At 52.2% G+C, this 27,783-nt stretch overlaps 1 protein-coding gene across 27 annotated transcripts in view; it reads right to left on the bottom strand.

Annotated features, from left to right (window-relative positions):
- Nucleotides 1-15,507: 15,507 nt before the first annotated feature.
- CAMSAP1 (calmodulin regulated spectrin associated protein 1) overlaps nucleotides 15,508-27,783 on the bottom strand; it is a 100,883-nt gene continuing 88,607 nt past the window's right edge. For all 27 annotated transcript variants that reach the window (XM_074016037.1, XM_074016023.1, XM_074016022.1 and 24 more), the window contains 6 exons: nucleotides 26,729-26,865; nucleotides 26,129-26,337; nucleotides 25,701-25,803; nucleotides 23,317-23,432; nucleotides 22,506-22,624; nucleotides 15,508-18,643 (listed from right to left, as the gene is read on the bottom strand). In XM_074016037.1, coding sequence (XP_073872138.1) covers nucleotides 18,341-18,643; nucleotides 22,506-22,624; nucleotides 23,317-23,432; nucleotides 25,701-25,803; nucleotides 26,129-26,337; nucleotides 26,729-26,865 — 987 coding nt within the window. In that variant the 3' untranslated portion in view covers nucleotides 15,508-18,340. The remainder of the gene's footprint in view (nucleotides 18,644-22,505; nucleotides 22,625-23,316; nucleotides 23,433-25,700; nucleotides 25,804-26,128; nucleotides 26,338-26,728; nucleotides 26,866-27,783) is intronic.

The raw sequence follows: 27,783 nt of genomic DNA, 5'->3' as shown, positions 1-27,783 counted from the left end.
GGGAGTACCTGGGGTACCTCTCTGCTTGTCCCGAGCCCACTCACCAACAGCCCCGGCTGGCACAGTCAGACATCAGGAAGGTGGGTCCCTGCTCCCCCAGCCGTCCTCGTCCACCATCACTTCTCCCAGCCTCATGTCCGGCTGACCCATCAAAGGTCCCCCTGCAAAGCCTACAGCAAGTGAAGCAGGATCTGAGCAAAGGTTGAGGAACTGAATTCCCTAAGTCATCACTGCCTAGAATGAGCTAAAAGAATTTGTTTTAATGCTTTACGGTAGAATTATTTGAAACACACAAAATTAGTGACAAACCTGCTATTTTCCTTATTCCTTTTGTTTGTTTGTTTGTTTTAATTTTCCTTATTCCTCATCCATCTAACAAAAACCTGTTTGGGCAGGGCGCGGTGTCTCATGCCTGTAATCCCAGCACTTTGGGAGGCCAAGGCAGGTGGACTGCTTGAGCCCAGGAGTTTAAGATCAGCATGGGCAGCCGGGCGCGGTGGCTCACGCCTGTAATCCCAGCACTTTGGGAGGCTGAGGCGGGCGGATCACGAGGTCAGGAAATCGAGACCATCCTGGCTAACATGGTGAAACCCCGTCTCTACTAAAAATACAAAAAAAATTAGCCGAGCATGGTGGCAGGCGCCTGTAGTCCCAGCTACTCGGGAGGCTGAGGCAGGAGAATGGCATGAACCTGGGAAGCAGAGCTTGCAGTGAGCCAAGGTTGCACCACTGCACTCCAGCCTGGGCGACAGAGTGCGGCTCCATCTCAAAAAAAAAAAAAAAAAAAAGATCAGCATGGGCAACATGACAAAGCCCTGACTCTATGAAAAAATACAAAAAAAATAAACTAGCTAGACGTGGTGGCATGCGCATATAGCCCTAGGTACCCAGGAGGCTGAGGAAGGAGGGGTCACCTGAGCCGGGGAGGCTGAGGCTGCAGTGAGCTGAGACTGCACCACTGCACTCCAGCCTGGGCGGCAGAGTGAGACCCTGTCTCAAACAAAAAAAGAAAAAGAGAAGAAAACTGCTCAAAATCAGAATACTAACAGTGTATTGGGTGACTCTCACTTATGGGTGAGTAAAATGTAAGAGCAACATTAAAAGGGACAGGCGACAGGAAGCCGGGGTCATCAGTTACAAGTTACCATGTGACCTGAGAAGCAACACAGTGTAACTTACAGGTGGATTTGGATTAACTGCAAACTCTACAGCAACCACTAAAATATATATACTTATTTTTTTTTTCTCTATCTGAAAGTGTAATTGATATGCTACAAAAGAAAAGACTATGGAATCATATAAAATGCTTAACTGAAACCAGAGAAAGCAGAGAACAAAGGGAGATAGAAACTAAGACCAAGGGCAACAAATAGGAAAACAGTTACTAATGTGGCAGATGTTAATCCCACGAAACCCATTATCACATTACATGGCAATGCATTGGTCTAAATATACCAATTAAAAGACAGAGACTGGCCAGGCACGGTGGCTCACACCTGTAATCCCAGCACTTTGGGAGGCCGAGACAGGCAGATCACCTAAGGTCAGGAGTTTCGAGACCAGCCTGGCCAACATGGTGAAACCCAACTCTACTAAAAATACAAAAATTAGCTGGGTGTGGTGGCGGGCACCAGTAATCCCAGCTACTCGGGAGGCCGAGGCACAAGAATCACTTGAACCTGGGAGGAGAAGGCTGCAGTGAGCCGAGATCGTGCCACCGCGCTCCAGCCTGGGCGACAGAGCAAGACTTCGTCTCAAAAAAAAAAAAAAGATGGAGGCTGATAGTGGATTTGTTAAGTCCCCAAGTTATGGAGAGTCACATGACCAGCACATCAGCCCAGCTTCAGCAGTCCTCAGCCCTGTCCTCCTCCACCTCGCGCACACACCTCAGGCCTGGATGTGTGTCCAGGCTGGAGGGCTTTAAAGAGACCCCTCGGTGGCCCATGGTTTTACAGCAGGCAGTGTGGCCAGCCAGCTCCCCGCAGCCCCAGCTCCTGGAGGGCCCCTGGGGACAGGAAGGTGTCCCGCTCAGCAAACAGATGCTCTCTGTTGGAGAGGTCCAACCTGGTCAGGTGCGCAGGCTGCCAAAGGCACCCACGGCAGGTGGCACAGCTGGTTGGAAGCCAGGAAGAGCTCCTCCAGGCAGGTACCTGCTGGAAGGTGACAGGTGACAGGTGGGTGATGCACTTGCCTGAGGGCGCATGTACCTCATTTGGTGGGAAAACTGAGGCACGGCCCCTTCATGGCCATGCCGCCTGTCAGGTATCCAGGCATTGCCTACCATGATCAGCCCCTGCAGTGACCCCAGGTCCCAGAAAGCTGCTGTCTCCGCCCCACAGCTGCCTGGATGGTTGTGTGTGAGGGCCAGGCTCCAGAGGCCCCCACCTTGCCTGCGTGGAAGGTCCACTGCGTGTGAGGAGCACTGAGGCACGGCCACTGCAGAGCAAGGGCTTCTCTGTGAGCAGAGGAGTCAGGCAGGACCGAGGACAGAGGACGCTCAGAGAGCAGCCGGCCCAGCCCCTCCACTTGCCCTGGCATTCCTGAAAGCAAGCTGCAGGGGGGCCACAGGGCACCAGGGGCAGTCCCACGGAGCCACCAACTCACACACTCTGTCTACTGCTGTGACTCCCAGCCCGCCCCAGAGGACAGCAGCCAGGAGCCCTCCTGACCCCCGGGGAGCCCAGATCCCCGGGGGACTGACAGCGGCTTGGCCTCCTGTCTGCTGAGCACCGCCAAGCCTCAGCCCCAACGGTGGAGCTCTGCACTCTCCCAGGATGCCAGCTCCCATCCAGCTGTTCCTGGGCCGCTGCCCTCAGCTCAGCCCGCCCTCTGGCACCACCTCCACACGTGAGCTCACGCTCTTTCTCTTCCCCTCTGAGTAGCTGAGCTTCTCCAGCCTTCCCCACGTGCCGTCCTCTCTTCCTCACCCCACTCCCAGCACCCCCCAAAACGCACCCTGAGTCAGGCTGACTCCTGGCCACTGAACCCGAAGGGTGCTGCTGGTTCTCACCTCACGTGACCTCCACGGGACACTCACCCCACCCGCCCTCCGCAGAGTCTGTCTTGGCGCTCCTGACTGTCCTCACGCGGCCCCAGACTACTGAGGTTTGCCGGTGCTGACCCGTCTACCAGCCCCTCCAGAAGTCCAGCCCCACTCAAGCCTGGAAACTCATCAGCCCACTCCACACTCCAAGTGGCTGTCCTGGGGGCACCTCCACTCCCCGTGTCCAAGCCGATCCGTCTGTCACACCCTCGAGACCCCATGTCCTCCTCGGTGTCCCCCACCCACACCCTGAGGCCACCCGCTGTCTCTCACACAGGCACTAGGGGGTGCCTCTGCCCTCTGTTCTCTGCTCCCCAAGCAGCCTCTGCCCTCCCCGGCATTGCCCCAGCCGGGAAACCCACCCCTTCCTGTGCCTTGGGCCCTTTGTCTGTTCTCTGTAACCAGAGCTGACCTTCATCTACCCTGCCACTGTCTAAAATCCTGGGGTGCATGACGATACAGTCCTAAACTCTGAGAGTGGCTGTGAGTTCCTCCTGGGGTGGGCCCTGGGGCCTTGGCCACAGCCCCTGGCACCCAGGATGTTCATCAAAGACACTGATGGCTGCTTGGGACCAGGCTTTCTTTCAGGCATGTGTCAAACATGGCCACCCCTGGAAGGCCCTGGGAACAGCCTGACCCTGGCCATGCTCCAATCTATATCCCCACAGGACCTGTCCAGGGCAGGCCTTGCCCCCTCCCTCAGTTCTTTGCTGCAGCAAAACCAGCCCTGCAGAGCACTGCGTGCTGCAGGCAGGACAGGTTTGCAGGAAGCAGCCCATGGTGGCACCTCCACACACCAAAACACCAGCTCTGCACCACAGTCTCCAGTACCACCTGCCCGGGCAGCGTGCATTGTCCCCACCTCCCACTGCCCTCCACCCACCCTGCTCGGGCCCTGCTGGGTGGTGGACAAGCTTGCCCGGTCTCAACCTCTTCTGAGGCTGTGCCTCCTCCTCCCTGAGGACACCCTCCTGCCTCCTCCTGCCCCCCTGGGGCCCGCACGCTCCAGTGCCTCGCCTCTAACTTCCATCCTTAAGTCGTGAGCCGCACCTCCTCTCTCCACCACCCCTCCATAGTGCCACAGCCTCAGGGTCACATCTCTGTACTATCCATGAACTGCAACGCCCCCCAAATGCCGTGAATTAATGCAAGCCACCCTGGCTGGGACCCCTGTCTCTAACCCTGCATCACACCCAAGAGCATGCCCAGCCCTATTCCAGAACAAGTGAATGAATGAATGAGTGAATGAATGAGTGAATTAATGAGTAAATGAGTGAATGAGTGAATGAATGAATGAGTAAATGAGTGAATGAATGAGTGAATTAATGAATGAATGAGCAGAAGGACAAGTGAATGAACAGATAAGTGAGTGGAGGAGTGGGTGAGTGTGTGGTCATTCTGCTCAAAATACAAAGTTCCAAAGGCCAGATGGCAGCTTGTGGCCAGGGTCCTTGACAGTGTGGCCCTGATTACTCCTTACAGTCTGGTCCTCCATCCCCCACCACCACCTCCCAGCCTGAGAAGGCCACCACTCTAGTAACAGAACAGTGAGCAGCAGGCACTGGCCGTGATTCCCAAGCCACCTGCCTGCGGCCACCTCCCTTGGGTAGCAGCTGCCGTGGTCCTGCTCAGTCCACCATCATGTTGCCACATGGCCAACCGGCCCAGACTTCCACAGATGGTGCTTGCACTTGAGGAACAAGATGTCAGTAGGACTCGCGGGTCACTTAGCCCAGAAGGCATACCCACTGCCCTGACCATCAGTCCTGGGACCTCCCATTCCTGCATCCTTCCACAATCAAACACCTGCCCAGACCAGCTCCTCTGACCTCCTGTGTCCCACAGCAATGGAGGCAGAGGATGAGAAGTCACAGACAGGCGGCACCCACACAGAAGCTGGGCCCTCGGGGAGAATGCCCAGTCACTTCCAGCCACCCGCTCAGCTTCCACTTGCTGCTTAGTCCATCCACGGCTCTCCCTCCCTGCGCGTGTCAGTAGCAAAGCCTCACTTTACCACACAGTCCTACTGTCCCATCCCCTCACTTCCCCCACGACCTTTATCCCTCTGAGCACTCGCAGGGGATTCACTCTGCCTGGTCCTGGCAGCTCAGTTCTCCTAAGGTTCACGCAGGAGGCCCCTGAATGGTCATCACCCCAGGACATGGCCCCAGGGACCTCGGGTCAGCTCAGTTCTCCATTTCTCGCTCATAGTTCTCAGGAACGACTGCAGCCTGTGCTGGGAGTGCCACATCCTCAGATGGGAGGGGCTGGCTGGACAGTCCCCCTGGAAGCAGGACATCCTTCCAGGCTTTAGCCCAGTGAATAATATCACCCTGGGGCATAAAACCCAGGGCGGCTGCTTTTGGGGGCCGTTCAGCTGCAGTGTAAGTGGGGCACACACAGAGGAGACTCCGTCCTCCTCAGGCAGTTTTCCTGGGCCTGGGGGACAGGCTTGTGGTGAATCTGAGGCTTCTGTTGCCCTTTGCTGCCTGTCTATGGTCATACGCCTGTTCATGCAGCTTCTGTGTGTTGGGGGGCGGTGTTCTATCTCACCACAATCAGACTAGTTGGTAATCAACACACAGCAAACCTGTTTTGCAATCGCCACCATACAGATGAGCAAACAAGGCACAGACAGATCTGTCACTGGGCCGGTGTCTAGCTGCAGAGGGAACCGACATTCAGTCCACGCTCACCACCTGCCGTGACCCAGTGGGCCCTCCGCTGTCACCCTGCCAGGAGCCCCTCAGGAGCCTGAGCTCCTCAGCATCGCATGCTCCTTGGCTTCTGCAAAGACTTCTTCATCACCTCCCAACCAACCCTGGTCAATTCTTTGGGTCTGGAAAAGGTCCTGCCCAGTCCACCTGCCTGACCTTCCTCCACCAGCCTGCAAAGCTCAGACACACCGGGCTGCGTGCTCAGCGCCGCACGTCCAGCCCACAGCACCTCACTCCACGGGTGCTTCCAGTATACACTTAGGGATGACCAGGAGAAACGCAGACTTGCCATGTGCTGCGGACCCAGGGAAGTGATGTCCCAAGTCCTGGGGAAGTGAGGCAAGGGCACTGGCCTTTGTGACTCCTTCCATCTCTAGAAATCACATTATAAAATTATTAAAATGACTGACAAGAGTCGCCGGCACCCACTTCATTATTTTGCTTCGTGACTAACATAGGCAACTCTATTCCTTGGATGGCTTTCAAATATTTCACTTTTTATTTGAGACTAGGTTTAGCTCTGTCGCCCAGACGGAAGTGCAGTGGTGGAGTCACAGCTCCCTACAGCCTCAACCTGCTGGGCTTGAAAGATCCTTTTACCTCAGCCTCCCGAGTAGCTGGGACGACAGGTTAAGTGCCACCAAGCCCGGCTAATTTTTGTATTTTTGGTACAGATGTGGTTTCACCATGTTGCCCAGACTGGTCTCCGATTCCTGGGCTCAAGCAATCCTCCCACCTCAGTCTCTCAAAGTGCTGGGATTACAGGTCGAATATTTCATAATAAAAAACAGAAATCCCACGAGGTCCACCTACCTTTGGCAATGTAGCTCTCCAAGCAGGGGACGTGCTGCCTACACGCGACCTCAACGGTGTCCCTCAAAACCACAGGTGGACGTTCTATCCCTGGTGACGTCTGTTATGGGCTGAACGGTGTCCCCCAAACCCACAGGTGGACGTCCATTCCCTGAGGATGTCAGAATGTGATTGTCTTTGGAGACAGGGCCTTTAAAGAGATAATTAAGTTAAAAAGAGGCCACCGGAGTGGACCCTAATCCAATCTGACTGGTGTCCTTATAAGAAGAAGAAATTAGGCCGGGCGTGGTGGCTCACGCCTGTAATCCCAACACTTTGGGAGGCCGAGGCGGGTGAATCACGAGGTCAGGAGATCGAGACCATCCTGGCTAACACGGTGAAACCCCGTCTCTACTAAAAATACAAAAAATTAGCCGGGCGTGGTGGCGGGCGCCTGTAGTCCCAGCTACTCGGGAGGCTGAAGCAGGAGAATGGCATGAACCTGGGGGACGGAGCTTGCAGTGAGCCAAGATCGAGCCACTGCACTCCAGCCTGGGCGACACAGCCAGACTCCGTCTCAAAAACAAACAAACAAACAAAAGAGCAAAAAAACTATTAGACCTCTACGGGAAAAATTATCAAGCTTCAAGAGTTAAATAATGAAGCCGCACCAAGTTCACGGATCAAGGACCCAATACGATAAAGATGTCAAATCTCTCTAACTTCAAGGCAATCCCAAACCAAATCTTAATTACTCAGGGTCGGGGAGGGGAGGCTGGAGGTAGAACCTGACATGCCAAGGGCCAAGAATATCCAAAACACTCCTAGTGGAAGCAGCTGGTTTACCAGAGAGCGAGTCTCATTATCAAGCGACAGGAATCCGGACCCTGCCTGTGTGTTGCACAGATAGACGAGTAGACTGATTTGCTTCCTGTTGCTCCTGTGACAAACGTAGTTGACTTCAAACACCACAAACTTAACAGCTCTGTAGACCAGGAGTCCAATAAACAGCTGAGTTGAGATCCAGGTTATCAGCAGAGCTTCCAGCTTTCTGGAGACTCTCCAGAGAATCTAGAAGCCTTTCCAGCTTCTAGAGGGCATCTGCATTCCTTGGCTCACAGCCCCTCCCTCCATCTGGAAAACCAGCAATCTGCAGCTCTGTGCTTTCTTCCGTGCGCCCAGTCTTGCTCTGTCCTCTGCACCCGTCCCACACTTGAGACACCCTTGTGATGACACGGGACTCCCCTAACAGTCTAGGCTGATCTCCCATCTCAAAGATCATGTGATTAGCAACCTGAATTCCATCTTCAACTTTTTTTTTTTTTTTTTTGAGATGGAGTCTCGCTCTGTCGCCCAGGCTGGAGTGCAGTCGCCGGATCTCAGCTCACTGCAAGCTCCGCCTCCCAGGTTTACGCCATTCTCCTGCCTCAGCCTCCCGAGTAGCTGGGACTACAGGCGCCCGCCACCTCGCCCGGCTAGTTTTTTGTATTTTTTAGTAGAGATGGGGTTTCACCGTGCTAGCTAGGATGGTCTCGATCTCCTGACCTCATGATCCGCCCGTCTCGGCCTCCCAAAGTGCTGGGATTACAGGCTTGAGCCACCGCGCCCGGCCCATCTTCAACTTTGATTCCCCTTCCCTGTGTAACAAAACACCCAGAGGTCAGAATATGGACATCTCTGAGGGTGCAGGGAGAGCACTGCTCTGCTCACCAGAGACCAATGGACTTGAAGTATGGAAACAAAACCACAGCAAAACTGGCACTGTCAAACAGTGGAGGAGGGATGGCGTATCCAAGAAGTGGCTCTGGGATCATTAGATACCCTCATAGAAAACAAATTATATGGACCGTCCACCTCATTCACAAGCCCGATAAAAGCCAAATCCAGGTGCGTAATAATAGGCTGAAATACAAAACCCAAAGGAAAAAAGAAAAAGGTTTAGAAGGTAGTTTCAAAAATACCTTCATGACTCCACGGTAGGGAAAGAATTACTTTTTTTCTTCTTCTCTGACAGGCAGTCTCAATCTGTCGCCGAGGCTGGAGTGCAGTGGCACTGTGTCAGCTCACTGCAAGCTCCGTCTCCTGGGTTCAAGCAATTCTCCTGCCTCAACCTCCTGAGTAGCTGGGATTACAGGCGCCCACCACCACGCCTGGCTAGTTTTTATATTTTTAGTAGTGATGAGGTTTCACCACGTTGACCAGGCTGGTGGTCTTGAACTCCTGACCTCAGATGACCCACCTGCCTCGGCCTCCCAAAGTGCTGGAATTACAGGCGTGAGCCACTGCGCCCGGCCTAGATTTCTATTTTTTTTTTTTTTCTTTGAGACAGAGTCTTGCTCTGTTGCCCAGGCTGGAGTGCAGTAGCATGATCTCAGCTCACTGCAAGCTCCGCCTCCCGGGTTCACGCCATTCTCCTGCCTCAGCCTCCCAAGTAGCTGGGACTACAGGTGCCCACCACCACGCCTGGCTAAGTTTTCATATTTTTAGTAAAGATGGGGTTTCACCGTGTTAGCCAGGATGGTCTCGATCTCCTGACCTCGTGATCCGCCCGCCTCGGCCTCCAAAAGTCCTGGGATTACAGGCGTGAGCCACCACGCCCGGCCTAGATTTCTTAAACTCTAATAAGAACACTGACAATCTGGCCACATAATCTTAAAAACTTCTGTGTATCGCCAACAAAAAAATTGAAGAGCCACAGAATAGAAGATACTTATACCTTCTGTATATTGTTTTTCAGAAATTTATCTTCTGTAAATTAATTAGGAAAAGATGACTCAGGAGAAAACCAGGCAAAAAGCTTGTACAGACGTTTCACAGGAGGAAACTCCATGACCATAAAAAGATGTAAATAGGCTCAACTTCTGTTGCCATCAAGAAACTGCCAATCGGCCGGGCACAGTGGCTCATGCCTGTAATCTCAGCACTTTGGGAGGCCGAGGTGGGTGGATCACCAGGTCAGGAGTTTGAGGCCAGAGCCCAACCAACATGGAGAAACCCCGTCTCTACTAAAAATACAAAAATTAGCTGGACGTGGTGGCGGGCACCTGTAATCCCAGCTACTCAGGAGGCTGAGGCAGGAGAATCGCTTGAACCCAGGAAGCAGAGGTTTCAGTGAGCCGAGATTGCACCACTGCGCTCCAGCCTGGGTGACGGAGCGAGACTTCGTCTTTAAAAAAAAAAAAAAAAAAAAATGCCAAAGACACTGGGCAGCGCGTGGTGCATCTCAAACGCCAACACCACATAGAGGAGCCCCAGCTTGGCACGTCCGCTGCTCACAAAAGGAGAGGTGCCCTGTCATCTTGATCGCTGAAAGAAGTTCTACGAATCAATAGGGAAAAAAGCCCACCCAATTAAAGCAACCTCATTAAAAGTGGGCCAAGGAAATGAATGGAAATCTCCTAGAAGCAGCAGCGTATTAGGCCCATCCCTATTTGAAAAAACAAGTCAACCTCCCTAGTGCCCGGACCTCCCCAGTGCCCGGGAAAGGAACAGACAAAGCAGTGACAACCCACACCACACCCACCAGTCCAGGAAAGTCCAATCCTGGGGCCCCGAGAATCCCACACGAGCCCAGTGCATCCCAGCCCCCAGCCAGCGCTCCCAGGACCTGGGCTCAGGGCTGGAGACAGGCTTGGCAGAGCAGTGACGGTGCCAGGAGGGGCCTGGGACAGGGCACGCTCTGGGCAGATCCTCCCCCACCTGCCGAGACCCAAGCGCGTCCAGGCTTGCTTCATGAGCCATGCGGGGAGGACCCCGAGTCATCCTCAGGCCCTGGACTCCACCCCAGCTGGGCAAACAGCTCCTCTCCTCCTTCCACTTTCTCAAATGGCCACTCCCATGAGCTCCACCGAGGCCCAGACGTACACCCCCACCGGTGCTGTACACACTTCAACATCTTTGAAAGCAGAGCGTCTTAACATCAACAGCGTGGCATAGTTTCATGGGCAGCATTTCTTTCCTGGTGACACAAAATCATGATGCATCTTAAAATAAAGGACATCTTAGATTCCGTGAAATACGAAGTTGTCACTGGACGCTGCTATCCTCATCTGCCTGTGCACTGGCCGGCCCGTAAGCTCCAGGAGGGCAGGGCTGGTAAGCACTGGTGCAGGTGCATCTGCTCACGTGGTGACGCCGGCGTGGGGTGCACGGTGTGGAGAGGGGTGTAGCCACTCAGAGAGTCTGGAGACACCAACAGCCACGTGCTGTGGAGAAGGGGCAGGGCAGCTTTTTGTTCTGTTCTCTCCTGTGCACTTCCGAACTGTTGGCACAGCTGATACTTTCAAGGAAAGCATATATATATATATCTCAAGGGCTGTGTATGCAATCAATTCACTTCCAGTGCAGGGCAAGGATATTAACCCCGAAGGAGAGACTGCAGCCCGGAGCTTCCTGCGGGGCACCCACCTGGGTGTGTTCCGGGAACAAAAGAGGCGCCGGCGCCCACCACAGCCCCAGCCAGGCTTGTGGGAAACCCCCCTCGCCCCTTGCCTCGCACTTCAGAACGAGGCCTTTCCTTTGTACCATAAATCTCCGAGGCTGACATGCTACTTCTGTAGGGCTTCTAAAACAAGATCTACATGACCAGTTTTTATTTGAAAGCACAGAAGTCGGGCCTGCAGCTTCTCAGTAAATAGAGGAAAACCCATTTGCTTCTGAATTCTCAGACAAAAAAGAAGATGCAGACCGGGCTTGGTGGCTCACGCCTGTAATCCCAGCACTTTGGGAGGCCGAGATGGGCGGATCACCTGAGGTCAGGAGTTCGAGACCAGCCTGGCCAACATGGTGAAACCCTGTCTCTACCAAAAATACAGAACTCAGTCAGGTGTGCTGGCGCGTGCCTGTAGTCATAGCTACTCGGGAGGCTGAGGCAGGAGAATCACTTGAACCTGGGAGGCGGAGGTTGTAGTGAGCTGAGATCGCGCCACTGCACTCCAGCCTGGGCGACAGAGTGAGAGTCCATCTCAAAAAGAAAAAAACAAAAAGCAGATCCATCTTCAAAACAATAAATGAACCCTCTACCACCCACTTGCCAGCTGGGTCCACACCTTGCCCAAGTGCTCTGCAGGGAGGGCGTGGCTGGTGCTGTCTCTAAGGGACGGAGTATGGGGAGGTGATCCTCAGACTAACCGCCAATCGTCTGCTGTCGCCCCCTCCCAGCACCAGGTCAATGTCTGCACACTCACAAGACTGCTCCACCCACAACAGGCTCCCGGGGACGAGGTGCCAAACACAAGAGTGTGTTCACAGGCAGCGTTTGTGACACGGCTGCTCTGCAGGAACTGCCAGCCTGGCACACTGTGGGCTCTGCCCTGTGTACCCCGTTCCTCGCTTGACGTAGCTCCTGTGCCTGCCACCCCCCCCGCCCCCCCCCAACACACACTCCGCCCAAGCCTCCTCCTGAGGAAGTCAGTGGGAGGCTGACTGGAACAGCCCTCTCCAGTGTGCCCAGCCCAGGACTAGGACTCAACCACGAGGCTCAGGGTGCCACCGCCTCACCCCATGTCTGGCCTGCTGTGTGTACCGGAGCCCTCCAGAGGGCGCTCCCGAGCCACTGGGCACTGGGCGTGCACGCAGCCCACGGGCCCTCACTGCTCCCGGAAGGCAGGGCTTAGGCCGGGAGCCCCACGGTCTCCACCGTTCAGACACAGTCTTTGCACCAAAGGACTTGAAGTTTTGCAGCTTAGTTTAAAAACCCGATTTGTAGCCAAAATAGTCACGTAAGTGGTGATCTCATTTCTTTTCTTTCCCTAACAGATAGGCCCACAGTTATTAAGGCTAATTTTATCTGACTACTCCGTGGCTACCATTCCTCCCTGAAAAATGTTCCCCCTTCCCTTGAGAACATGGTGGCATTCTTACAGCAAGCGGGCTTCCAGGCAGAGCCTCCACCAAGACCCGGGCCCAGGGCGGCATCCTCACCACGCACTGACTGTCCCGTGTGCCGGCCACTGGCACTCACCCAGCACCTGCAGGGAAGATGGTCCGGCCTCTGCCCACTGGCCCACGGCTGCTCTCTGACCCGAACTGCAAAGCTCAGGGTGGTCGCACCCTCCCCTTCGCCTTCCGCGGCCGCCACCACCACATCACCACATCCTGTGGGCTGCACGGGACGCTGATGTACACAACACAGGCTTCCTCTGTTGGAGGAGTGAGGGCAGTGTCGCTGACCTCACCCCAAAAGGAGGCTTCACCGGCCTTTACCAACACCTCCTGGTGCAGCCACCACGATCTAAGAGCCAAGCACGGCCCACCAAGGAAAAGGCCCCGCTGTGCTGCCTGCGGATGTGCATGGGTGGGTCCCCGCGTCCCTCACCTGGCTGTGTGCCACCTGGGGCTACACTGTCCACCTCTGGCCCTTGAAGACTGTCATGGAAGAACGACAGCAAAAGTCATCCTCAAGGAAAATAAACATCAAATGCCCAGGTCTGCAACCGGCAGGTCTGCTCCAGGACCGAGCGTGCAGCCAGCCAGCAGTCGGGAGTGTCTTCCCCAGGAATGACAATGCTTGTGCCCCAGCAAGTTGATTTCCTGGGATGAGGAAACACTACCCAAGAAACAACGCGGCGACCTGCAAGCTGAATGAGAGTCCGACCTGAAGAAACATACACAGAAATAATGTCAATAATGGAACAGAAACCCGCGTGCCCACCAGAGGCCCAACACTCTGCCTCCACAGCACCTCCAAGGGGCCACAGGGAGTGTCCAGCTTGTCAGTCAACCTTGCCAGGCCGACTTGTACTGGCAGTCAAATGTCTACTAAAACAGTGCAAAGATATGTATCGAGAAATATAATTTAGGAGCCAGATGTTACAGGGGGGAACTTTGGTGACAAATATTGGGAACCACTGATTTTAAAACCAGAACACGTACTTTGCCAAAAGTTTATTGGGCTGGATGCTGGGAATCTGCTTTTCTCTAAGTATGTTCTACTTTAAACTTTGAAAGAATAAGGATTGCATTGTAATGAAAACAAAAATTTACCACCTAGCATAAAAAGAAAAAAAAAAAGTCTCCTGGAAAAAATGGAAATTAGAGAGATTTATCAGCTCAACTAACAAATCAGTTTTTAAAAAACCCAAGATGTATTTATTTATTTTTGAGACGGAGTCTCACTCTGTCACCCAGGCTGGAGTGTAGTGACGCGATCTCAGCTCACTGCAAGCTCCGTCTCCCAGGTTCAAGCGATTCTCCTGCCGCTGGGACCACAGGCGCCTGCCACCGCACTCGGCTAATTTTTGTATTTTTAATGGAGATGGGGTTTCACCCTTTTGGCCAGGCTGGTCTCAAACTCCTGACCTGTCAGGTAATCTTCCCACCTCAGCCTCCCAAAGTGCTGGGATTACAGACGGGGGCCACCACACCCGGCCTGAAAAAACTCAAGACTTTAAATGCCCGTCCTGAAGCGTCAGCACCCCATGGTGCACACCGACGCAGGCCCAGGGGCTGCCTGGGGAAGACATAAAGCAAGCACCCACTGGGGTCCTCTGGGCCCAACTCCAACAGCTGATGCCTCTGCCAGCACGCCCATCGTACAGGAGTCTCCGTCCATCCAAACCCACCTTGTTATTAATCATTTCAACTATAAAGCGAACTTTTCATGATAGCATAAAACTAGAAGGATGTGTGTCATTCTTGCCACAATGAGAGAGAAAGGACGTGAGATCTCCAACTGGGAGTAAGCAAGATGGGTGCCACGTGGGCTTTTCTCGACCTTGCCCTGTGGCAGCAACATGGATCCTGCAAGCATCATCCCCGTGTGCCCCCGACAGCATGTCTGGAGCCCCGTTAGTGGCAAGCCACACTCAGAGCAGGATCATCCTCCTCCTGAAGGCTGTGTGCACAGATGAAGCCAACACGCTATGCACATCTGAATGGCAGGCCGCACCCTGAATCTCAGGCTGTCAGAGCTAAAGTATCTTAGTTTGCAGTTCGGGAGCATCATTTACCAGATGAAAAAAGAGAGCTACTGAGAAGCGGCTCCAAGGCCAAACTGGTTAGTTGCTGACCATCATCGTGATACTAGCGTAGAAATTCATTTGTATGGGAAATGTGGTTTAATACTTTTGAACCAGAAGCAACCCAAATTTTTCATTGCAAATAAATGTTCTACCCTGAAACAAATCACTCAGCAATTCATTCACAAGTTTTGTGCCTGGGCTTGTCTACGTGGAGTCTGCTAATCTATTCCTTTCCCCTGTCATTCATTCCCATTATATGTTGCTTTGGCAAAGTATTGCTACATGAGAAGTAACTGGGGAAATTTAACTTGCTCTTTCTAAAGGAGAAAGAACAAAACGAGGCATCTGCAAACAGCTTGCAAGTGGAGATCACCCCTCTTCTAGATGGTGGAGGGACGAGGGCACTCACTTCCACAGCTGAAATTTACTTTCCTAGTTCATAATCCTGAAAAATGGCACGAGGAGGAAGGAGAGGAACTTGCCATCTGTACGGCGAGATGCTCCCCGGAGTCCAAGTTTCTTACAAGAGCAAGTTCAGCTCTCTGAAACCTCTAACAAACCCCACAGCCTGGGCCTTCAAATGTGATAAATTGTAGCAAATGGAGACTGTGAATGACAGAGTATCCTACATGGCTCCGCTGGTGACCTCCGAATCCGCTGGTGACGTCAGAATCCCCTGGACTGTCCTTAAAAATACACCTCCACCTTCCACACCAGAAAAAACTCTAGACAACAGCAAGGCACCCACTCAAGCCCTATAAGAAAAGGCAGGTGTGAAAGTCAGAGATGCAGTCCTGGGTGTGTCTGCTTCCCAGTAACACAGACAGACTTGACCAAAACAATGATGGAGAGATACAGCTACTGTCCTTTTCAAAAACATTCCCAGAAAAGGTGAAACTCAACTGCTGTAGAGATGCCCGTTGGCACTTCTCACAAGTCAAATCCCACTGCACAAAATAAATCACAATCAATTGTAAAACATTCTCCAAGTTGATGAATTTTTAACAGAAAATTTTATTTCAATAAATATTTTGCCCTCCAAGTGACAACTACAATTTCAGGGAGGTAAAAGTATAACCTAGAAGTAATTTAGAATTATTCCACTTTTCAATTTTGCCTGAGTGAAGAATACAGTTTGGGCCTGAAGTCTGCTAAGAGACTGCACCGCAGTGACACGCGTAGAAAGTCAAAAGGACACATGGAAAGCAGTGCGTTTGGTGCACGCACACAGCCATGTGCATGCACACGTGTGGGTAGAACGTATCTGCACATACACGTGTAAAATAATAGGACTCACACAAGTTTCATTTCTCTTTCAACCCTTCTGGGCTCCCAGAATTCTAGCATACCAAGGATTTACACATAAACTCCGTCATACATTGAATCATTTGGTTTACACTTTCTTTACAAAGTGATATCCTAAATGGGTAGAGCAGCTTGTCTTAAATAACAAGGTTAGAATTCTGAGAGGCAAGGAAAGATGTGCAAGCTTTCCGCTGAAAGAAATTTGCAACGAGACACAAATACCACTGCAGAGGCTTTGAAAATGGCAGACATTAATAACAGAGCTATCGGTCAGTGTTATCAACTGCAAAATCATGACTTTACCACCACCCAAGCCAGAAAGGCCCAAAAGCACCACCACGAAAATGAATCCTGTGTCCGAACCTTTTCAAGACAAATTAAAAGGGTTGCTGTGTCCAAGCATGAAGAATGCAGGGACGTTTCTGTCAACCATTAGGCAAACAATGGCCTGGGGACTTGGGACATCAGGAATGTCCATGCCATGTTGGTGCTTACTCACAACAAACAGTGAAAAATCCTACATGCTCAAGGACAAGTTTCAGGATGTTCCACAAACTGACTCATTCCATGGAGAAAATCCAGAATTGACTCAGAAGTCCCATGGGAATGCAATTTTCCAGCTCTATGACAGACATTTTCTAGCTCTTCATTAAAAATAATCCAATTCCACTGACTTCAATAGGGCCATGGGAAAAAAAAAAAAAAAAAAAAAAACACACAACGTGAAACTCCTATAAAGCAAGGAGTTGGTGTCGCCTGGTCAGAGAAATGAGCCACAGCAACCTCACACATACGATTCAATGTAAAGCAAATTAGTTCATCACTTTATTACATCTTAGTGCTTTCTTAAAATAAATACGGTAATATCATATCAAACATACAGTGAGAAATAAAGCCCACGTGTGAAAGTATGGTAACAGAAAGCTCACTCAGGATGTGTAACTCAGCACTTGAGAAATCATACAGCCTTTAGTTCCCTATTTACAGGACAGAGAGCGGCTGTGTTGAACACGATATATACAAAATCGCAAGAGACCGTCCTTTTCTTCAAAGGACTGAGGAAAGGGGAATAAGACCTGTAATTCCTTCTAGCCTTCTGTACCACGTTCCCGCCTTCCTTATGTACACGACTCACGTTTCTTATCTAAAATTATGTAACAGTTACACTTGTCTCTAACTTTTTCTCCCTATTGATCTTTAATTTTTTCTGCAGTTCGAGATAGATTCAAGTAACACTCCCAAGAAAATATGTGCAAAACTAATGTTAGTGGCTCCAGAATCTTCTGGCAGCTGGTCAGTCGCTGCAGTGTCTGGCAGCTGTGGCTGGCACGCACCTGCTCCCGGCAATGTCCGCTCCGCAGAAGCATCAACACCATTGGGACCAAGGCAGAAAGCACCCAAAGCCATCCACTTACTTGGAGTTCTGAAATAACTGCAAATAACCACTTGTTTTCAAATAGGCAACAAAACAAAACTATCCATCTACACGGAAAAGAGCATGCTCCTCTGAGAGCACGCAGCGCTTCCAGATGCAGAATCCAGACAGGACAAGCCGTGACCTAACAAAACCACTAAAGGGACTGTCAGCTTAAGTGCATCACCTTATGGGACAAACATGCTCAGAATGAAAAATATTCTACTTCACCAAAATCTGTCTTTATTACAGTGAACAAATCATTAGAGTACTATCCGAAACTTAATTAATGATGGCTGAAGTTGGCTCGGCTTGCCCACTTTAAATGAAGCAAACATCAGCTCCTAGTGCCATTCCCCATCCTCATGACTGTGTGCCAGAAATAATCATCTTCACATTTGTAAACGTTATTTTAGCAGAAGACAGACTTTGCAGATTTCAGTGCTTTTAGTGAACTGGTATTTTCAGTAAACTTTTTCTGAGCAGCAAGGGATAAGAATTTTTTTTCAGAAATCTTAGAATTGAATATAAATGTTGGCAGTAGACACAATCAATAAGTATCATACAATTTCTCAAATGAAAAAGATTTCCCATTATGAATTCCTTTGCTATAGACATTCAAACACCCCAAGCCAAGATTGAGCCTCAGTCCTACAGTCACATGAGATTACAGCTGGCCAACATGAGGGTGTCAGGCAATGTGCAAGGGGGTGAGGTGAGAAGCGAGAAAGCAAAGTGGATCGCATCTAATCTATGCTGAAGGAGAACTTCAAGTAAGGGAGCTCCGTGGCCTGGGACCTCGCTGTGAACACCCTCCTCCGGGAGCCTCAGTGGTCAGTGGTGGCCACAGCAGTGCGAGCCACTGCAAAGGCGGCATCTACTCCCCCATCCTCGCCCTGCCTGGCGTCCTCTGCGTGAGATGAGCGCTGAGAGAAGGGTTTTCTTCTGTTGTCTAGAAACGTCTTTGCAAAAGGTCTGTGACTTTGCACACTTCGTACCCAAATAGATGAAAACAATAAATAAGGACCCCGTGGCACCCTCTGGATGCCAGCCACGAGGGCGTCATTTACGAGTCTGGGTCACCCTTCGGACACCGGCTGCACCGGGGTCATTTACGAGTCTGGCCCTTCTTTGGCACTGCGGGCCGCTTGGGCTGCCACAGGTGGTTGTGGATTGTGAGTGCATCCACACTGACAGACATGGTTTTGGCTGGGATCAAGTTAAACTGTTTTCGGTCTGAGCTGTATTTATACAGCTTGTCGATCATTTTCTTGGTGATGTTCTTTGGCCCCGTGCCAGTGAGTTTGTAGATTTCCTCAGTGTCAGGATAGTAGCAGTAAAGTGCCCTGAACTGGCAGCCAGCATCACGAAACAGTATGATGTAGTGATTGGCGTCACACTTCTCCAGCTCCTGTGTGGAGAGAGAAAAGAGAAAGAGACAAACACTTCAAGGCCACTCCAATCGCCATGAGTTAGGCTCCCACAGCCGCTCAACTGGCACTGCTCCGTGGGAAGCTCCCCCACCTGTCACCTACAGCCTGCCTGTTGTACACAATTATGGCAGACCCGTCCTAGAGCATTACGTGCCACTGAGACTTGACTTAAGAAGTCTAGGCAAGCAAGCGGAAAAAATGCTTTTACAATTAAGTGGAAAAGTCTATGAAAAGATGCTCATCATTAGCCACCAGAGAAATGCCAGTCATAGAGACGCCGCGTCATGCCCACAAGGCGGCTGGAACCCAGAAACAGGCGGCAATGAGTGCTGGCGAGCCACGGGGCTCGTTCACTGCGGGAGCATGCAGAGCACAGCAGCTGCTGTGAAAAACAACTTGGCCGCTCTCCAAACTGTCAGGCAGTTACCGTGGGACGCAGCAATTCCTCTCTCATGTATGTACTCAAGGGAAATGAAAACACACATCCGGCCGGGCGCGGTGGCTCAAGCCTGTAATCCCAGCACTTTGGGAGGCCGAGACGGGTGGATCACGAGGTCAGGAGATCGAGACCATCCTGGTGAACACAGTGAAACCCCGTCTCTACTAAAACTACAAAAAACTAGCCGGGTGAGGTGGCGGGCGCCTGTAGTCCCAGCTACTCGGGAGGCTGAGGCAGGAGAATGGCATGAACCCGGGAGGCGGAGCTTGCAGTGAGCTGAGATCAGGCCACTGCACTCCAGCCTGGGCGACAGAGCGAGACTCCGTCTCCAAAAAAAAAAAAAAAAAAAAAAAAAAAAAAAAAAAAAAAGGAAACACACATCCACACAAAACACTGCATACAAATAACAGCACCATCCCTCACAGGCAAAAAGCAGAAACAAAAACATCACATGTACCCCCAAAAACATGTACATCTGTTCTGTATCGATAAAAAATGTTTTAAGTAGAATCAACCCAAGTGTGCATCAGCAGATGACGAGATGAACAGTACGGGGTCCGAGCATGCAATGGAGCATTACCCAGCTGTGAAAAGGAATGGAGTCCCGGTACACATTACACTGAGAAACCTCAGAGCATCATGCTAAGTGAAAGAAGTTCAACCCAAAAGGTCATATAAATTATGATTCCATTTATATAAATGCCCAGAACAGACAAATCCATGGAGACAGACAGCAGACTGGTAACTGCCAAGAGCTGGGGCGCAGGAAGACTAAGGGAGTGACTGTTCACGGGGGCGGAGTTTCTTTTTGTGAGGATGAAAATGTTCTGGAATTAGGCGGTGGTGATGGTTGTGCTATTCTATGAATGTACTAAAAACCAATGAATGGTATAGTTTAAAAGGGTAAATTTTACGGTATATGAATGATATCTCACAAAGCTGTTTGGGCCGAGCGTGGTGGCTCACACCTGTAATGCCAGCACTTTGGGAGGCTGAGGTGGGCGGATCACTTGAGGTCAGGAGTTCAAGACTAGCCTGGCCAGTATGGTGAAACCCCATCTCTACTAACAATACAAAAATTAGCCAGGCATGGTGGCACATGCCTGTAGTCCCAGCTACTCAGAGAATCACTTGAGCCTGGAGGGGTGGAGGTTGCAGTGAGCTGAGGTCGCATCACCACACTCCAGCCTGGGCGACAGAGCGAGATTCCATCTCAAAAAAAAAGAAGAATCTGAAGTAAATATGACAAACCGCTGATGCCTGTCGCAGTGTTTGTTGATTGTATTCTAAAGTTTAAAACATATCTTCAAGTGTTTTGGTAACTTTTAAAAACAGACCCTCCACATGCCTGGGAATGGGAGCACATGGGTCTGCCCCAGCAGTTCTCCACATGTGGCCCAGGCGTCCTGAGGCCTTCCCAGGAATCTCAGGGTCAAACCCTTGACCTCGAAAGGCTATGGCCTCATTGCCTCTCACGAGTGTGCGGCGGAACCTTCCCAAGGTCCTGGGCCGTGTGGCTGTAATGGACGGAGGGCACGAGCGGCTGAGATGTCAGCCCTCTTATGTCAATGCCACTCTTCTATTTATTTGCCTTTAGAAAAGTTACTTTTCATAAATACACAATGTATCGGCATATAATGGGGCTTATTATTTTAAATAATATATATATTTTAAAAGAATCCAAAAGTATATATATAATACTGATTTCAACCCTACACACACTGTGTTTAAATATGAACAGAATTAGATGCCAAAAAGAAAGAAACATTTAATTTGTAGCGGCAGTGGGACTGTGGGGAGTGGGGTTCATCTTATTTACTTATTGCTGCCTGCGCGGTAAGGAAGCATGTGGTGCCTACAGCTTACGTGGCACAGCTGAGATGGCTGCTGTCCTGCCTGCTGGGCAGCCCTCAGCGGGCGCCTGGGAACTTGCTATCTACAGAGCTCCCAGTCACTCACTGGCTGACAGGAGGGCCTCCCTGAGTCTCAACTGCTGGTCCGCACGCTAACGCTGGTTTCCTCCCAGGCATCAGGCACACTGCTGCACACTAGGCAAGGGGTGTGCCTCGTGACCAGCCCCCAGCGAGAGCTCAGGGCATCCAGTCTCAAAAGGGCTTTCCATGGCCCACAGGCTGCTGTGGATCTGCTGCTGGAAGAACGAGAACAGAGGGAGCTGCGCAGGGTCTGGCCCTGCCTCTGTCTTCTCCCTCTTCACCCCGTGGCTCTGGCTCCCTCCACAGTGCTGGGATAAATCTAAGCCATGGGTCGACTCCACACTGAGGGCCATGAGTCCTTCCAGTGCATCTCCGCATGCAAGGCGATCCTGGGGGCCACTGATACAAGGGGCCAACCACCTCTCCATGTGGAAATCTAAGCAGGAAGGGCATGACCATGGCCGCTTCTGTCCCCAGTCCCATGAGACCTGCCTAGGTCGGGGCCATTCTTAGTCCAGATGATCTTCTCTCCGTGTGGAAATCTAAGCAGGAAGGGCATGACCATGGCCACTTCCGTCCCCAGTCCCATGAGACCTGCCTAGGCTGGAGCCACTCTTAGTCTAGATGATCTTCACTACCAAGAAGAACACATCCGTTTTAAAGTGGGTCACAAATTCCGTATGTCACTTTAATTTTTACAACCAAACCAACTAAGGACCAGGGGTTAGTCTTAATTATTAAAAAGCAGAATTTCTGGTGGGTGACAGACTGTTGCATAATTTTCATTCACAAGCTGTTGTATCCCAAGGTCAGCAACTTAAGGCCACACACAGGCCTGAATCTGGGGCGGGTTCCAGTGGCTCTGCCTCCTCTCCCCTGGAATTCCAGTCCTGCCCCTCAGGGGCCAGCCTAGACCCCACGCAGGACCCTCAGATTCCAGCTTCCAATCCCCTCCCTGGGCATGCACACTGTGTGCTCCGGAGTCCACACGCTCAGCAGGTGCATGCCTCCTCCCGCCCTCCCTGCTCCGTCCTCCCCACCCCACCACTCCGGTCCTGGCCCCTGTTCCTCACTCACCACCAGGCTGCCTCCCTGGCTTCCCTGCTGACTGCTCTGATCTACTGGGAAGGGCAGGTGGGTTCCTGGCTCTCCTCTGCCCACACCTGCATCCACTGTCTCACTCTGAGTAAAGCTGAGTCTTTCCTCAGCCCACAGAGGCCCCACACAGGGATGTAGCCTCTGAACCCCGCCCCGTCCTCCTGGGTGTTCCTCCAGCACAGGCTCGCTGCAGCCCCTGGACCTTGGCACGCCTCACTCCCACCTGCCTGGAACGGCCTTCCCTGAAATCTGCATCCTCCCTAGCAACTCTCGTTCATCAAAGATTTGGGGTGTTTTCTTGTAGAAGGAATGCTTAATTTATAAACATTTTTTACTTCACATAAAAACAGGTTGAAACGTGATACTTGCCTCCAATATGGAATTCTTGTGGGGTTCATTCACTTTTCCAGCCAGGCAGCAATGGGATATGGCATTGTGAATAATCGGCTTGTTTGATTTGCTACTGGGCTCCTTAAAGAGCTTGGGACCTAAGAAACGAGGCCAGGATTGGCAAAATTATTATTTCAAGGCACGAACACGCACACACAAAAAAACCCAAAGATGTCTTAGAAGCAAGCAATGGGTAGGCTGAATTACAGATATTTATGATTATTTAAAAATGGGAAGTAAAAGTCACTTAAAATTTATTCAAAACAATTTTAAGTTATAAACTTTTAGACAACTAAAGACGAAAGTAATCAATAATTTATCCCCTTTCTAAATTCAGTGTCTTAACTATAAAAAAAAAGACAAAACCAGGAAAAAAACTTGTAAAAAGTCTAAAGTTCAAAGGCCCCAGGACAGACTCCTCAGCCACAGCAGCACCTCCAGTTCACCGTGCCCTGAGCCCACACCTGCTCCAAGGGCAGCTGGTGAGAGCCAAGCACTCCCACCATTCCCGGGCTCTGCCACTCCCGGGCTCTGCCGCCCCCAGGTCCGCTGCCCCCTACACAGCAGACAGCAAGGCATATGGCTAGGAGGGAAAGGCAGGACTAAGAGCTTCTACTAAACTACATGCCAATTTCAGTACCAAAGAGCTAAAAATAGCTCTTTCACTAAATAAAACATCTCTGCTAGAAAAATACTTTTTAGACCAAAACAGAGAACAGACATTGAAAGAGCCACGCAAAGGCATGCGGCCATGCCCACGATGACCTCTAAGGAGGGCGAAGGCTGTCACCTGTGTACTCAGCCACCGAGGCCAAGGAAGACGCTGCCGATGCGGTCTCCCAGTCTCGGTCTGTGCTCCTGCTCGGGTTACGGCTCAGTATGGGCAGGGCTTCCATCGATTCCACTCTGCGGGCAGAAACAGACAAGAGACAGGCAGGTGAAGCGCTGGCTTCCTCTCACCACTGCTGGCAAGGGGCCGGCCCGCAACAAGGACAGGAAGCACATCAGCAGGGGAGGAGGCTTCCAGTGACGGTGAGGGCTTGAGTTGCCACAACCCCCACACAGTACAGACACTCCGAGCAAAATACAAAAGCAAACACTTCAGGTACTAGGGAGTGATGAGGACAGAGGGGAGTCAGTCCTTCAACAAAGGGGTTCACCTCCACGCAGCCCTTGCTCGAGGCACCACCCCCTTGAGCAGGGCACAGGCACAGAACAGGGCACAGTGCTGCAGGCTCAGGAAGCCAGAGGATGAAGTTTGGACCACTTGTGCTGCTGCCCAGCCAGGGATGAGGCCTAGGGAAGGAGGGGCCACAGTGGGCCGAGTCTGAAAACCTGGGCCCCAGTGACTCTGATCCCTGGAAGGCCTGAGCTCCACCCTGCAGGGAGTCTCCACTGAGCAGCAAAGATGCCAAAAGGCTGAACACAGCTGCTCAGAGATGTCGGCTGCTGCTCTCACAAAGCAGGCAGACAGCGCTGGAGTCTGAATCCAGCCACGGTAATTGACCACCAGAACAAAAACCCAAACAGAATCTGCAGTCCCTCGGAGGGATCCGCCACAAAGCCCAGAGACAACAAGGAGCCACGAGTCGGGTGAAGAGACAAGAAAACATGGTCCATAGGTGCAGACAGAACAGGGGCCACACGGTGTGCACATAAAAATAAAGGGACACATGGGCGGGGGAGGCCCTTGCTCCCAGGGGAGCTGACAGCACACGTGGAGGAGGCAGTGAGCAGGAGCTCCACAGTGACCACTAAAGCCCTTGAGGACAGTTTGTGAGGTCCAGAGCAGTCCCCAGCCTCTCTCCCGAAGTTACTTCCTCACCACAGGAGCAGTCCCGGGCCCACCTGAGAGGCCGCGCTGAGAAAGACACACGCTCACTTCTGGGCTGCTCAGTCAGAAGCGTGAGGCCCCCGTCTCATCACAGGAAACCGAAACTGAGAGGCAGCCAGAAGGATAACTGACCTGTGGTTACCAAAAGTCAAGGTCCAGAAAGGCACAGAAAGGCTAAGGAACTGCTCTGGATGGAAGGAGACTAAAGGGACATGGCATTTCAAGGCCATTCGTCACCCCAAACCAGATCCTAGACTAGGGAACACCACGGTTGTCAGGGACACTCTTGAGACAACTGAGGACAGCTGAATGGGGACCGCAAATTGGATGAAAGTGCTGGCTTGGTAACTGATTACACGAGAAAACTTCCTCGTTCCAGGAAATACACACTGATTTTTTTTTTTTTTTTTTTTTTTTTTTGAGACGGAGTCTCACGCTGTCACCCAGGCTGGAGTGCAGTGGCGCGATCTCGGCTCACTGCAAGCTCCGCCTCCCGGGTTCCCGCCATTCTCCTGCCTCAGCCTCCTGAGTAGCTGGGACTACAGGCGCCCGCCACCTTGCCCGGCTAATTTTTTGTATTTTTAGTAGAGACGGGGTTTCACTGTGGTCTCGATCTGCTGACCTTGTGATCTGCCCGCCTCAGCCTCCCAAAGTGCTGGGATTACAGGCTTGAGCCACCGCGCCCGGCCCACACTGAAGTATTAAAGCAAAAAAGGCCCAACATCTCCAACGGAGTGGTTTTTTTCTGTTTGGTTTTAGGGTTTTTGACAGCGTCTCACTGTCGCCCAGGCTGGAGTGCAGTCGTGTGAGCATAGCTCACTGCAGCCTCAACTTCCTGGGCTCAAGTGATGCTACCACCTCAGCTTCCTAAGTAGCTGGGACTATAGGTGCATGCCACCACACCCAGCCAACTTTTTTTGTATTTTTTGTAGAGATGGGGGTCTCACTCTGTTGTGCAGGCTGGTCTGGGACTCCAGGGCCTAAGTGATCCTCCTGCCTCAGCCTCCAAAAGTGCTGGAATCATGGAGGTAAGCCACCATGCTTGGACTCCAAGGGACTCATAATGATGAAGAAGCAAGCGTGCATGTGTGGGGTGGGGGAAAGGGGAGGGTGGTAAGGCAAAGGCTGCCAAGTTTAACCAGTTGGGGAGCCCATGTGAAGGGCACTGGAATTCCTGATGACATTATTGCAACTGTTCTGTAAATGTGAAATTCTATCAAAACTAAAGTTACAAAAGCCTTTCTCATTGTTTTTAATCAGGAAGTCCCACCCTGGCCCCCGCCCACCCCCCCCACCAACGTGCTCCAGCCTCGGGCCTGCGGCCGTCTCCAGTCCCTTACCGCTGAGAGGGTGTGCCCCCAGAATGAACGCTCTCGGGTTCTGTCGTTGCCGCAGAGGCCAAGGACAGGCTGGAGCCTGACTGAGTCCGGCTCAAGTTATCAGCTGCCAGAGACAGAAACAGATGATGGTTCATGAACAGATTCCGACAGACACGTACCTGTCCTCTGTACCTTTACCCCTCACCTGGCTCTGCAGAGCTCGGCCAGAGAGGCCACGACCCCACCCTGCCCCAGGGAGCCAGGCTGTGCCTGGATGTGCCGCACATCTCAGAGCCTCTGGTCTCAACACTGTCATCCGTGAAACAGGGAAAATCATCCCCACCCTTCCTGTCTCACACCACTCTTGACAAAACTGCAATGAGCTAAAGAACATGAGGCCGCCGCCCATGGAAGGAAGCGCTGCCCGCTTGAGGGCCAGGGCCACTTACGGGTGGAGGAGCACTTGGTGCCGGAGTCGCTGCACGACTCTTCCCGGTGCACCGACTTCGGCCGCGGCTTCTTCGGCTTTGACTTGGGCTTGCCGAGCCCCTGCTCCTCTAGGATCTGCTGCTGCTTCCTCCGCAGGTACTCCTGCTTGATGAGCTCGCGCCGCGCCTTCTCCTCCTCCTTCCGGACCCGGTCTTCCTCAGCTTTGCGCCTGAGAGAAACACAGGCTCAGACACTGCTCGGTCACCGGGCTTCTTCTACGACGCCTGCGCAGCGGCGCTCTGTCCAGGCGCGTTTCTCGGGTTCTGCCCGGCCGCTGGGACCAAGGGTGGCCAGCCTCCACAAGCGGGCGCAGAGGCTGCAAGGGCAGTCCTGCAGATGAGCCACCAGGCCACACAGCCTCACTGGCCACCGGCAACGCACATCCTCACTGCAGATCAGCAGGGGCCGTGAAAGTTCAGGGAGGCCACCCATGGGAGGAGTACGACCCTCAGAGGCACTCACTGCCATGGTCCACGGCCAGTGCCAGGAACGGGACGGGGGCCGCCAGGGACCCACCAGGCTCCTGCCCAGTCTGCTTTCCGCCGCCGCGGGAGGCTTACCGGGCTTCATCACGCTTGAGCTCCACCTCTGCTTCCAGCTGCTGCTTGCGCACGCGGGCCTCCTCGGCCTTGCGCTGCTGCTTCAGGAGGAAGGCCGCCCGCTTCTTGGCGAGCTCATCTTCAGCTTTCTGTTCGTCCTGCAAGACAGAAGCCACACAGAGCATGACAGGAACCCCCTCAGACGCCCGACACGGCCGCACTCGACCCAGCAGCCGACTGTCACTACACCTTTAAAAGTTTAATGCATAAAGACTTCTACACTTTTCTGTAACCGTTACAGACTCTAAAATACGAATGAAGACAAACCAGTGCATTTCAAAGGCGCTCCGCATCAAACCAACTTTCCAAACATCTCACGTGAGATCCAGTTTGCCTTAAAAAGTACACGTTGCCGGGCGCGGTGGCTCACGCCTGTAATCCCAGCACTTTGGGAGGCCGAGGCGGGCGGATCACAAGGTCAGGAGATCGAGACCACGGTGAAACCCCGTCTCTACTAAAAATACAAAAAATTAGCCGGGCGCGGTTGTGGGCGCCTGTAGTCCCAGCTACTCGGGAGGCTGAGGCAGGAGAATGGCGTGAACCCGGGAGGCGGAGCTTGCAGTGAGCGGAGCCGAGATTGCGCCACTGCACTCCAGCCTGGGGCACAGAGCAAGACTCCGTCTCAAAAAAAAAAAAAAAAAAAAGTACACGTATATTTCCAAAATAAGAGCGAGGCTGGGCACAGTGGCTCATTTCTGTAATCCCAGCACTTTGGGAGGCTGAAGTGGGTAAATCACTCGAGGTCAGGAGTTCGAGACCAGCCTGCCTAACATGGCGAAACCCTGTCTCTACTAAAAATACAAAAATTGGCTAGGTGGGGTGGCTCACACCTGTAATCCTAGCACTTTGGGAGGCCAAGGAGTGTGGATCACCTGAGGTCAGGAGTTCAAGACCAGTCTGGCCAACATGGCAAAACCCTGTCTCCACTAAAAAAAAAAAAAAAAAAAAAAAAATTAGCTGGGTATGGTGGCACACGCCTGTAATCCCAGCTACTCAGGAGGCTGAGGCAGGAATCG

Source organism: Macaca fascicularis, chromosome 15 (genome assembly GCF_037993035.2).
Source record: "Macaca fascicularis isolate 582-1 chromosome 15, T2T-MFA8v1.1".
In the NCBI taxonomy this organism is placed as follows: Eukaryota; Metazoa; Chordata; class Mammalia; order Primates; family Cercopithecidae; genus Macaca; species Macaca fascicularis.
The sequence above is the reverse complement of the archived record's forward strand: the minus strand, read 5'-3'. Positions and strand labels throughout refer to the sequence as shown.